Here is a 13306-nt window from a genome sequence, read left to right on the forward strand (position 1 = left end):
CATAAAATCTTTACAAAAAGGTTTTCAGTACAAAACATTTAACGTGTTCCCAGAATCACAACACTACAAAATCATGAGGAGCGGTACGATCACGCCTTCGCCTTGCCACGATCACCTGAAGAACCTGAAAAACATAAAACCACAACTGTAAGCCCGAAAGCTTAGTGAGATATCCCCAAAATACTAACCACATATACCATACACGCATAACATGCCATAACATATCCGATCACAGAACAGCCATGCACTTCGGGTCTACTGCGTGACTGGTCCGCCGCACCGGCCTACAGTCCACCTGGTCCACCCTCTGAGTCTATCCACATACATCGAGTCTACAGTATGACTGGTCCGCCCGCATCGGGCCTTCAGTCTATCTGGTCCACTCTCCGAGCCTTCGGCACGTCTGGTCCGCCCTCTTCGGGGCCTACAGCCTATCCGGGCCGCTCACTAGGCCTTCGGGACAACCGGTCCGCCTTGGGTATCTTGGCCTACAGCACACAGCAGGACCCGCCTCAACCCAACTCCAGTCCAAACAACCATGTGCACATATACATACAATCATATAGAAATTCACAGTCAACAAGCAGATCAAACAGATCACATAGCATATCATAATCCTAACCAGGGTACCGACCTAACAGGTCATGAACATAGCATTACCCTACGTCTCAGCCAAAATACTACTTACGCACATACGCCTTTCCAGGCCATGACCTTCCAGTTCCCATAATATATAACGCCTTCCGGCCCATATCATAATGCCATACAAAACAACTATCCGGATTTCCATCCGATAAAAGGGTCGGCCTTGGTGTCATAGACCCTATCGATATAGTGAGGATAACTCACCTCGAAACTGCCGACTGAACAGATAACCCAAGCTGCTCCGCTCACTGATACGATCTCCACCACTAGGCAACCACCAATGCACTGAACTCAAAACAATAATCAACAATTACCAAAATGCCCCTGGAAACCACTGGTCAACCCTTGGTCAAAGACAAGGTCAAAGTCAACCCCTGACTGACTCTACTCGCCGAGTCATCCCGATGACTCGCCGAGTCCCTATACTCAGAACTTCCCTCAATTCGCGACCTAACTCACCGAGTCACCCCGAGACTCGTCGAGTTCAACAACTCTGAGTCCACTCGCACACAACTCACCGAGTCATCCCTTGACTCACCGATTTTTGACTTGACCAGAAAATATTGGGACTCTTCGACAAGACTCGCCGAGCCCAAGAACAGACTCGCCGAGTCTAAGGCTTTCTTCAACCTACTCGCCGAGTTGTTCATACAACTCGTCGAGTTCCAGGCCATCTTCATCCAACTCGCCGAGTCCCAGCGTATCTTCAAGCAACTCGTCGAGTCCACCCATGTGACTCGCCGAGTACCGCCGGTCTGAATCCATACAGAAGCATTCCAGGCCATGCAATTGATCCAAAACATAGATCTAGCCTCCTACAACCCATCCATCACGTAAAGTGGCAAACTTTACGTGAATCCAAAGAGATCTATGCATTTTGCACATTAGGGCTAAGGTTTGGGACATGATAGCTTCATCTAACACTCAACACAGGGACTTTCATGCATTCCAACTCTTCTCCATTCCAGATCTGAGCTAGCTACCTCAGATCTAACCTTTAGACTCCAATATAACCTAAGATAAGCTTCCTTCAAAACCCAAAATGAAGAAACAAGACAACAACAGCCCAAGAACGAGATATTACCTCAAAAGAACGCCCCTACTACAAGGAAACTCGAATCCAAACAAAGCCCCTTGCTCCACACCTTCAAACTCCCAAACTTTCTTCAACAAATGCTCCTCCAAGCTCCAAATCACTCAACAATGGTGCTTCTCCACGATTTTAGGGTTTTTGGGACTCAAGGGGTGATAAAGAGGCTGGGAGGAAAGCATAATGTTCTTTATATAGGGCTCAACCCCGAGAATTAGGGTTTTCTCCACTCAGCGCCTACTCGCCGAGTCCACCTCATTGACTCGCCAATTCGGCTACTTAATATGCGACCAAATCGCGACTCTACTCGCCGAGTCACTCTTTCCCAAATTACTCTTTTAGCCCTTCCACTCTACTCTTGATATTTCGGGATGTTACAGAGAGAGAGAGAGTGTGTGTGTGTGTGTGTGTGTGTATGTATGTGTGTGTGTGAGAGAGAGAGAGGATGAAGCGGGTTAGTGAAGCTACATAAACAACGCACTCTTCCTAGCCCACTCAAGCTGGAGTGGTGTCTTGGAGGTACCAATGGTACCTCCCAATTTTACCATGACTCCATCCTCCCTAACAAGAATATATTAATGTGATTTCATTCAAATGTTTATTAAACGTGGAAAACAACAACATCTGGAAACAGGGATGCTTCTTTCATTCTTTTCGGTACGAATCCAATTTGTAGATTTAATCAGCATGATAGTAGAAACATATGTTTTGCATCCATATTTCATGATAGTGAGATTATATAAACAATAAAAGATCATTCAATTATCGTCTATGAACAAAAAAAAACTTAAAGAAGAGTGTGTATATGTAGAGAAAGGGAGATCGGTGAACTTATTGCTAACGCTATGGAGAAAGTTGTCAAAGAAGGTACTCACTCTATATTATTGTTATCCATTATATACAATCTTATCTTCTAAAGAATGATAAAAATGTTAATTTTTAGTTTTTTTTTTCAACATTTTGACTATTTTTTTTTTATAGTTTCTACTCGACAATTTAGCTGATGATGTTGAAGCATTTTCAAGTGTTGGAATTGGTTATCGTTTGAATGTCTCTTGATGTAAATGTTAAGTAATTATTGTTTATAGTCATTATTTTACTTAGAATTTTCTTTTAGGTTTTAGAGGCATAGTAGCACATATAATAAGTACTATTAAATGAAAAAAAAAAACCTAGCAAAACTAAAACAAAAAAAAAAAAAAAAAAAACGGTGTTGATGTTGTTTATACCATGTAAATCACAATTACAAGAATAAATATTAGCACATATATATGGTTAAGATTACAATTTTTAAACAACGTTTGTATCTTCGAAACATTCTGCGTAATTAGTTTAAATTAACAATTGTACACTTATGTTATATAGATATTCCAACGTAGATATTATTTTTAACTAATCATTATAATTTAACAAATAAAACATCTATCTTTGTAGATTAATAATTTTTTTTAAAAACATTGATTAGTTAATAGCATTGGTTTTATATTTATATGTATTTTTTTATATGTCCCCCACGTTATTCGCGGGTCATAGCCTAATTTTTCTATAAAACACTTTCCTTACCAACAACACACATATATCAATTCGGCTACATATAAAATACGAAGTTCATGTTTAAATGCATAAAATATTAAACGGATAACCAATTAAAAATAAACAAGACAATAATATCAATTAAATGCACCATTTAAAAGATATAAAATAATTTGTGTCATTCATGGCAAAGCAGGCTCAATCCACTAAATCGATCCTTGTTACAAATTCAACTAGAAGTCAAATATATGTAATAATTTCATCCAATAAAAATATTTTAAGATTTAATTAGGATGTCTATATAGTACAATTGAGTGTTTTTTTTAGCCAATCCCATTTGGAAATTATATATATATATATATATATATATATATATATATATATATATATATATATATATATACCGGTTCTGACGGGTAGCGATTCTGAAAAAATAAGAACCGGAACCAGAACCGGAACTGCTTTAGCAGTTCCGGTTCTAAAAAAGACGGTTCCAATTCCTGTTATTTTGCTCATCCTAAAAAATATTGATTGTCATCATTATGATAGTAAGTTTTGTATTGATACTCATTTTTATTCTTTTTTTTTTGAACTCAATCTCACATATGCCGCATTGATGCATAAATTATATTTTCTTTATTAACTTATTCTAAATCTATACCTGCTTAAATACATTTGTGAACGGCTTGTCATAAGTTGTTTCCTGTTCATTTTTTGGGTTTTGTTATTTTATACCGTGATATGGGTTATAAATGAGGGACGGATCCAAGAGGTAGCCCGGGATATCTTTCAAAAAAAATTCAGTAGTTTAATTTTTTTAGAAAAAATTCGTTTTATGTAGTGTATATATACGCATCCTTTTACTTATAAGCACAAACAAAGAGCTAATCTACTGGTTAAGGTGTTGGTTTATTGAAACAAAGGTGTTAGGATCAATCTTGCTCCTTAAAAATCCTTTGTTTACATTTCTTTTATTTTTCCAGCTTTCTATTTTTATTTTCCAAATTATTGTATCCCACATAGCCAAACACATGTAAACTCAGTTATTTTCATCTGTTATATAAACTTGTTATCTTCATATTTTATTTGATATCTACTTTGAGTCCCACATCGATTCAAGTATCAAAAGATACTTCAACTTCATGTTTATATAACAAGACTTGAAATTAATTAAGGATTTGATTAAGGTTTGGGTTTAAAAGTAAAACCAAATCAGAAAACTCAAGTACAAACTGAAAACCGAAACACCAAACCAAAAGGTTTGGGTTCGATTCGGTTTTAAAAGTTTGATTTTAAGTCAAAACTGACCTGAACCGCCCCATGCTCGGCCGTTGCGGTGATACCCGAAAAAATTGGGACGTCTTCTGCATTGAGTCTGGCTCCACCACTGTTATAAACTCAGTGCTTCGTTTTAAAACATATAATTATACTGGGCTTAGTGGTTTGTAAATAGTTATTCAAAGGGGAGGGGTTGTGTGCGGATATGCTATTGCATTTCTCTCTTTTTCAATTCTCTTATTTATTTTTTTTACGTATACTGATACACCCCTTTTATTTTCCTTTTGTTACAGTTTTAGCCCAACATCTATTTTCTTGATGAATTTGAATTATCTTTCTTAAGTTTTAGTCTAATTTCGAGTTATTTTTCGAAAAATGGTCCACATTTTATTAAAACTATTTTTTTACAATTTCCTTCAAATTTATTCTTTAACCTTTTTGTACAATATTTATGTACTGTTTTTTATATTTTTTAATGAGAGCATTATAACCAAAATTGTTAAGATTGTGATCATACGTATGATCGTTTTTTGATTTGTAAGATCGGAACTGGGATCTTAAGATTTCATAAAAATAAACATAATTTTCATTTATAATTTTAAAATATGAAAAATATTTCAGACATTTATTTTTTAATTTAAAAGTTATGAAAACTTTAAAATATTAATCATAAGCCACAACATAAAATTGATAAACGGTAAATTAAAAAATGTTAAAAATATGAACTTGTAAAAAAATTTATTTGCAATAATAATAATAATAATAATAATAATCAAGGGAAAGTAGGATTGGTCGGATCCCGATCCTATGATCTTACCTACGATATTACTATCCTACTTACGATTGTACCCTAAATACGATACGATTCGTTTTTCATACATACGATCGTAAAATCGTAAGATCTTACGATTAGGATCGCAATTTTGATAACTATGATTATAAAATTTGTTACAAAATTTCTCTAACCTTTTCCTCAATTTTGTTTTTTTATATTTTTTGTAAAAAATATTTTATACTACTTTAAGAGATTTTTTTTTGTTATACTAGTTACGTTTTTTACTTTTTTTTACAATGTTTTTTATGAAATCGTAAAAACATTCTTACAATTTTTTTCAGACATTTTTTTGAACTTTCTTTTTCTTATGTTTTTCAAAAATTAATACGTTTTACAGATTTTTTACTACTTTTTTTTGCAATTATTTTCTAATTAACAACTATTCTTTTTAACTTTTTTTTAATATCTTTACATTTTTTTTTAATTCATCAATACATTTTTCTTACAAAAATTTCCCAACTTCTTTTTCCAGCTTTGTTTTTTTTTTTTTTTTTTTATATTTATTAAAACTTTGTATTTTCATAATTTTTTTGCTCAACTTTTGCAATTTTTTTACTAATTCATTTTTAAAAATATTTTTTTTACATGATTAAATTTCTTGAACTTTTTATATCTTTGTTTTTATACATATTTTAAAGATTTTTTCATTTCAAAAAATTATATTGTACATTGCAATTTGTGAAATATATATACACAAAATTTTATCATCCGATTTCGAAACAAATATTGTTGTAATCTTTTTTATGGATTAAAACTTCGCCGAGCCTACTGAGTAATTATCAAATGCCCCACAAACCAAAAAAATACTAGTATTACTTATAACTGAACCCTATTTTTATGTAAATTATACCATCGTTGCATATATTCATTTTCTGCAACATCATGTAACAATACTACCCTAATTATATACAAGTAAAATGTCTTAGTATATGTCCGTTTTTTTTTTTTTTTTTTTTTTTTTTTTTAATTTTTTTTTAAATATCCTTCCTAATTATGTATGATTTGGGAACCAAACTAAAGAATCAATTTTTTTCTCTAACTTTTAGAGCTTATTTTTTTTTATCAAATTAAAAAACAAAAAATATAGAAATTGATAATTTTTTATTTTCTTTTCATTGATATCAAATTAGATATAATATTTTTTATGATCCGTTTAGATTCACACTGTGAATCTGAATACATCTAAAAAGTATATATATATATATATATATATATATATATATATATGATATTTTTAGATTTTTTTTTTCGATAAAAAAATAAACTCTAAAACATAAAAATATAATGATTCTAAGTTTTAAAATGTTCATTTGAGACCATGTTAATTTTGTGAGACATAAGGACGCGATCATAACCTTTCATTTTGAAGATAAAAAAAAAAATAAAAGAAAAATTATAAAATGCAAAATAAAAAGAAAAATCCAAAAATTATTTTTTTGAATATTATTTTCGTCATTTAATTTATCAAAAATAAATAAAAAATAATAAAAATAAATAGATAAAATCACTGTTTTTTTCGAAATATGAGTGAAAAATTCTAATAGAATAGTAGAATTTGTAAATAATCAAATTGAATTTCTACAATGTTAGAATATTCTAATATTCTACTAAAATTGATAGATATGTTAAAATATTATAATATTCTACTTGAATTTTTAGGTTTGTTATAATATTTTAATATTTTATTAGAACTTTTTGAATATTTATAGTTTAATATTCTAGTAGAATATTCTAACATTCTAAAAATTTGATTTGAATATTTAGAGTATTATTTTATTATAATATTTCACGTATATTTAAAAAAAAACTGTAATTTTTTTATTTTTCTTTTACTTTCTTTTTATTTTTTTAGATAAAAGAAATTTTGAAAATTTTCATTTATTTTGCATTTAAAAAATATTTTTTTATCTCCAAAATAAATGGCTAGGATTGCATCACTATGCCTCACAAAATATGATGGTCTCACATGAACTTAACCCTATCTATTCTAATAAATTGAAGTTTTTTTTTGCCACATGTTACACTCTCATTCAATTTGTCAAATGTCATGTTGTAGTTATTTTGAATTAATTTTTTTTCCGCATGTCATTTATGAGTTTTTTTATTTGATTAAAATTAATGTAATATTTTAATGTAATAATTGCAATACATGTAGTAATAAATGGATATCAATTTTTATTAGAGAAATTAAATTATCTCCTAACTTTTATGCCTACAATTATTCCTACCCACTAAAATTATGACAAATCACCATTTAGTTTAATTTTAATTAATATATTCCTAATATAGCCTTAATGATTTAGTTAAAAAGAATATGGAATGATGACAATTGTCATAATTTTATTGGGTAGGAACATTGTAAGCATAAAAAATAGGAAGCAATTTAATTTTTCTTTTTATTAATAAACTTACATTTTAATTTCAAAATTCTCAAATTAAAGTTCATTAGTTTCTTTTGTTTATTTATTTAAATTATTTGTTTAAATTTAAAAGATAAAAAACATTCAATTATAATAATTCATTATGTTTTCTTATTTTCATATAAATTCAAAGTTATCAAACATTTTGTCGTTATATTTAATTTTTTTTTAAAAATTAACTCATATAATTGTGTTTCACAACTAATATATATATATATATATATATATATATATATATATATATATATATATATATATATATATATATATATATTGTGTGATTGTATGATTGATTCTGGACCAATCATTTTAGTTATTTTAAGCAAGTAATTAATGCTTATTAAATGTTGAAGATGTAATTAATACCTATTATATCTTCAACATGTAATATGCATTAATTACTTTCTTAAAATAATTAAAATGATTGGTTCAGAATCAGTCATACATGCACACAATAAATAGTGAAAACAAAATAACCTAACTCTCTCTCTCTCTCTCTCTCTCTCTCTATATATATATATATATATATATATATATATATATATATATATATATATATATATATATATATATATTTGTCTGTGTGAGTGATTGTGTGTGAAATGACATTTTGTTTCTTGTACTGAAGTCGCCTCAGCTTTGCTATATTCAATCAATATTGTTACAAGATTGAAATAGCATCAATCTCTGACCCCATGTGTATTTCTTCCGCCTTTCGACTTGACTGATTTCACCATACAACACAGTGCGTTTGCCATTTCACCCTTCAATTGTAGTAAAAACACAATCATCAAACACTTTGCTTCTTCTGTCAATTTCAGAGGTAAATTTGTGTGTGTTTGTGTTTTACCTTTAATCGTCAAAAGTTAAAGTTAAAGTAGATGATGATGAACAGATGATAGGGATGTACCTCTGCTGCTCGTATGTTTCCCTTTTTCTTTTTTCTTGAAAACCAACCACACGCACTATTCAAATTCAAGTAGCTAGATTTTGTTCATATGATTACATAAAATCTCGCCAAATTATATAAATAATAATGCCACCAACAGACATGATCACATGAGTCATGACTTGTCCCTGAACTCTTCAATCATTTTGTACAAATAAAAATAATGAAAACTGCCAAGATTTTACATTATACAATACTACACTCCATACTCAATCAAGCAAGAAACTTACAAAAGGTGGGGTCCAATCTACCACACACCCCATTTTCTACTTTTGAGTTGGCCAACCCTTTTCCCCAAACTCAATTTACAACTCTTGATGCACGGGTTACAATTTGAGAATTGTGATTAGGGAAAAAGGTTATACCTATCATATCTACTAAAGAACAACAATCTTAAAGAATACTTTCTAAAGAGGCATATGCTCCTTCTTGATTCATAAGAATATTACAAAAGAAACAAATACTCACCATCCCCAATATGCTAAAAAAATCACATTTTGCTTTAGCTTTTGCTTATATGCTTATTCCTTAATAAGACATTTTTCCATAAATACCCAACCGGGCCCGACTTTCTTCAACCAATCCATGCTCGCCACATGTCAAAAGCCATAACTTTTTTTTTTAAACTAATTTTCATGGTTTGTTGATGCATTCATTATCCACTGATATCCTCCCGGATCCACGGCCCACCATTTTCCCGAATGAGGGCACACCCGATAAACCCTTGAAGCTACTGCTTCCCTCACTTAAGTTCCGAGGCTTTCTCAATTTTGGCATCTTTGTGGACGAATAGAGGTCAAGATCATGGTCAAGGTCATGATCAGAAGCGTTGACTTTGACTTTTGCAACCACCAATTGGACAATGTTGCTACGGCAAAAGGGACAAACGGGTGCGGTTTGGGATGAAGTTGTTGGGTTGGGCTTGTTGTGGCAACACAAGGCTAAGGTGCATTGAGCACACATTTGATGCCCACAACCTTGGACCTCAATTGTGCATACTTGGTCAAAGCATATACAACATAACTCCGTTTCACTTTCCTACAAAACAAATAAGCTATTCATTTGTTAGAAACTTGAAATACTCGACTTTTCATCCCTCTTGTATGTTTGCATAATTGGTCAAGGGTTCGAGTCACAACAGTCACACTGAGGGGAGTTTCAATCCCAATAAAAGTTGTATAGGAATAGGATAGTGTGGATCAGCGTTTATACAAAAAAAATGTATCAAGATTTATGCACTTTTTGTTATTTAAGCAAGAAAAAATTGATTTTTTATGCAATTTTTGTTATTTAAGCAAAAACCCATGATTAAAATTGATAATACACGCAAGAAACACCATAAATCACGCATCTTTCAAAAACGAGAATTCCAAAAGGGATCAAGTCAAGAAAAAGATTGACACTAAAGTCAAAAGTCATCAACTACGACCATTTCAAAACCAAACTTTCTGTTTTTGCTTTGTCTTTTCAATATTGTTTCTTTAGTCCCATGTTTTTGACTTTCTAAACAAAGTAAGAAGAATGGTAAAATTTAAACAATTTAAATAAAATTACCTCAGAAATAGTATCATCGGTGGATCCAGTATCCTGATTTGATGGTGATTGTACTGTGTACCCTGTACCTTTTAAGATTGTTTTCTCCCTCTCTCTATTAGCTTCCATTAGAGCTTGCTCTAGCAAAGCTTTTGCATCTTGATTAAGCTCGCTAATGAATTTTAATGGCGATGGCCACACCAAAGGCTCTGCAGACGACGGATTTAACAAAGCTGCACACCCTTCGTTGTTATGCTTTAACGCAACCAAATATGGAATTCTCCTGCATTTATTTGCAAAGATCTTAACATCAATCAAGAACATAATGCTTCAACTTTCACGACACTTAAACACATTACGATTTGGAAACTAAATAGTATACCCAGATGCATCTCTTTGAAGTCGATCTGCACCCCATGCCAATAATTCTCTGATGCAATCCATTGAACCTCCTCTTGCAGCCAAATGAAGTGGTGTGCTACCAGCGAAGCTGTAAATTATGACAAATAGAAAAAAAATTAGAAAATACAGACGCTATATATGGTATATAACTATATACTTATAAGAGAAGTTTATGTTATATTTGTATATATTCGTACCCATTTCTACCAGTGGATGCGCAGACAAGAGCCCCACTGTCTAGAAGTAAATGAACACATTGTGGACGTCCTTGACGTGCAGCCAAATGCAAAGGCGTTGCCCCTTTACCATCTCTAATATTCACAAATCTTGAAAATCCCCTAAAATCCCCAATTCGATTAATAAAATTTAGTCTTGATTTGTATCTTTTTTGGGTTTTAAAGTACAGATTTTGATGCATGAATTGAATTCTATTAAAGATAAGAGGGACCCACCAAGAAGCAGCGACATGGGAGGTCCGGGCGGCGTAAAGAATGGTTGCAAGACAATCGGAGTGACCATAATAAGCAGCGTAGTGCAAGCATGTTCTTCCGTTTAGTGAATCAAACATCAAAATCTGGCAAATTACAGACAAAATTAGCATCAATTCTGTTTTAAACAAGAAATTATCGAAGTGGAAAAGAAAAAAGGAAAGAATTTGACGTACATTAGCCTTGGCTTCAATGAGCTTTTCAACACAACTGATCTTCCCATAGATTGCAGCCAACATTAATGGAGTCTAACGAGGAACGCCCAGTTTTCAAATTAACCAAATTCAGTCAAACTTTTAAAAAAGGGGGAAAAGATAGTTCACATTTATTCAACCGAAACATGAAATAAATCGAAGAGAGCGCAAAAAGAACACACAATCACACCTTTTTATGACGATTCAAAGCATCGGGATTCACTGATTGATCTTCCAAAAGCAGAGAAACAATCTGAGAAGAAAAAAACCAAATGGCATATGTCAAGAAACCCATCAAATATCATAAAAAATGAATGATTTACCGAACGCTGAAACGAGAATTCAAGAAATCTTCAATTACCCACCTCGATCTGGCCATTGGCAGCGGCTATGTGAAGAGCAGAATTACGATCATAGGTAGTTTGTTGAACGAGAGATGGATCTCTTTCAAGAAGGCTTTTCACAAGCTTCAAATCCCCAAACTGTACAGCAGTGAATAACCCATGTTTCTCTTGCACTCTGCAACTAAGCCCCTGTCCCATCTTTTAATCCTACCTTATAGGGCTTGATTGTCAGGGAGGAGAGTGGCGGAGGTCCACCGGAATCATCCACTACCACCCAGAGGGAGGGATAGGTGGTGGTGTTGGGGGTGGTGAATGAAGAAGGTGGTAAAGCTTTCACATTTAAGCAGGGATAGAGAGAAATGGGAGGCGTCGGGCAGCACAAGCAAGACAGGCAACGGGCAGATGGGAGGGGTAAAGGCGGGACCTAATCTGACAAACGGGCAGTAGTCAGATATTTTACGGGCAGTTGGTGGATACTCTAACTTCGAGATAAAAAAAATAATAATAATTAAATAATGTCCAGTTGTTTTTTCGTTACATTTGATCAAATTTTATGGTAACAAATTAGTGCGTTTTGTTGACGGATTATTTTTCCAAGGAGAATTGAAATGCGAAGAAAATAGTGTGTGACAGTGTTTGGTTGATGGAGTAAATTATACAAACAACTAAAATAAATAATTATCATATGTGACAGTGTTTTTAAGGATCAGTTTGGTCCCTTACAGTAAAAAAAGGATTAAAATTTAATTTGAATGTCACTATAGTACCTTTTATGTTTTCATTGCATTTTCTTTATATTAATCAAATAAATTTTAATTGTTTTTAATCGATTGAGAAAAATAATATATATTTACTATCCATTATTATCGATCATTCAAATACATCATTATTTTATATATTTTTTTATATAGGTAGCAACTTTATACCCCTTTATAGATCGGCTTCGTGAATGAGGCCTACTAACGGTAAGACTAACATTTATCTTATACATATATATATATAATAATTATTCTTATAATATTATAATAGTATAAGAGTTGAATTTTAAATTTGTAAAATTCTAGGTTTGGAATTTAATTATTTCAAAAGTAAACTTTTAATCAAAAATTTAAATTCCAAAACTTGAGGGCAAGTTTTGAAATATTTCAAAACTATCTAGATCAAAATTCTAATAATATAATTAAAAAATTAATTGGTGATTATCTAGTTTTGACATAATCCAATTTCATTCAAGATAATTGATCAAATAATTCAAACAATTAAGGTTTATCAAATAAGGCAATAATTATCTAATTAAATGATAAATATCTTTTATTTTGACAAGGATAATCATATGGAATAAAAAAAATCGGATTTTATTAATTAAAAAGAATTTTGGTAATTATCCCAAGTCAAAATAAGCCAAAATCCCGAAAATCCATTTGCCTGACACCCCGACTTGCCGAGTCCCTTACAGAACTCGCCGAGTTCATCTAACTCGTCGACTTCATCTTGGGACTCGACGAGTTTGTCAGGAAGAAGGCATAAAAGTCGATTTTAAGCAATGAATAAACACACAATGCATCAAATACAATAGAAACCAAGCAAGGCTCTGA

At 31.9% G+C, this 13306-nt stretch overlaps 1 protein-coding gene across 1 annotated transcript; it reads right to left on the reverse strand.

The window, feature by feature from the left end:
* Positions 1 to 8911: 8911 nt before the first annotated feature.
* LOC145055274 (putative E3 ubiquitin-protein ligase XBAT31) lies at positions 8912 to 12037 on the reverse strand. The gene is made up of 8 exons (XM_079003571.1): positions 11733 to 12037; positions 11558 to 11620; positions 11350 to 11421; positions 11138 to 11259; positions 10883 to 11023; positions 10666 to 10773; positions 10305 to 10566; positions 8912 to 9788 (listed from the first exon to the last, which is right to left on the reverse strand). The coding sequence occupies exons 1-8, from the start codon at positions 11907 to 11909 to the stop codon at positions 9384 to 9386; spliced, it is 1350 nt and encodes a 449-aa protein (XP_078859697.1). The 5' UTR covers positions 11910 to 12037; the 3' UTR covers positions 8912 to 9383.
* Between the last annotated feature and the right edge of the window lie 1269 nt (positions 12038 to 13306).

This window comes from Lactuca serriola, chromosome 5, assembly GCF_051521515.1.
Source record: "Lactuca serriola cultivar US96UC23 chromosome 5, Lser_US96UC23_V15, whole genome shotgun sequence".
Lineage (NCBI taxonomy): Eukaryota > Viridiplantae > Streptophyta > Magnoliopsida > Asterales > Asteraceae > Lactuca > Lactuca serriola.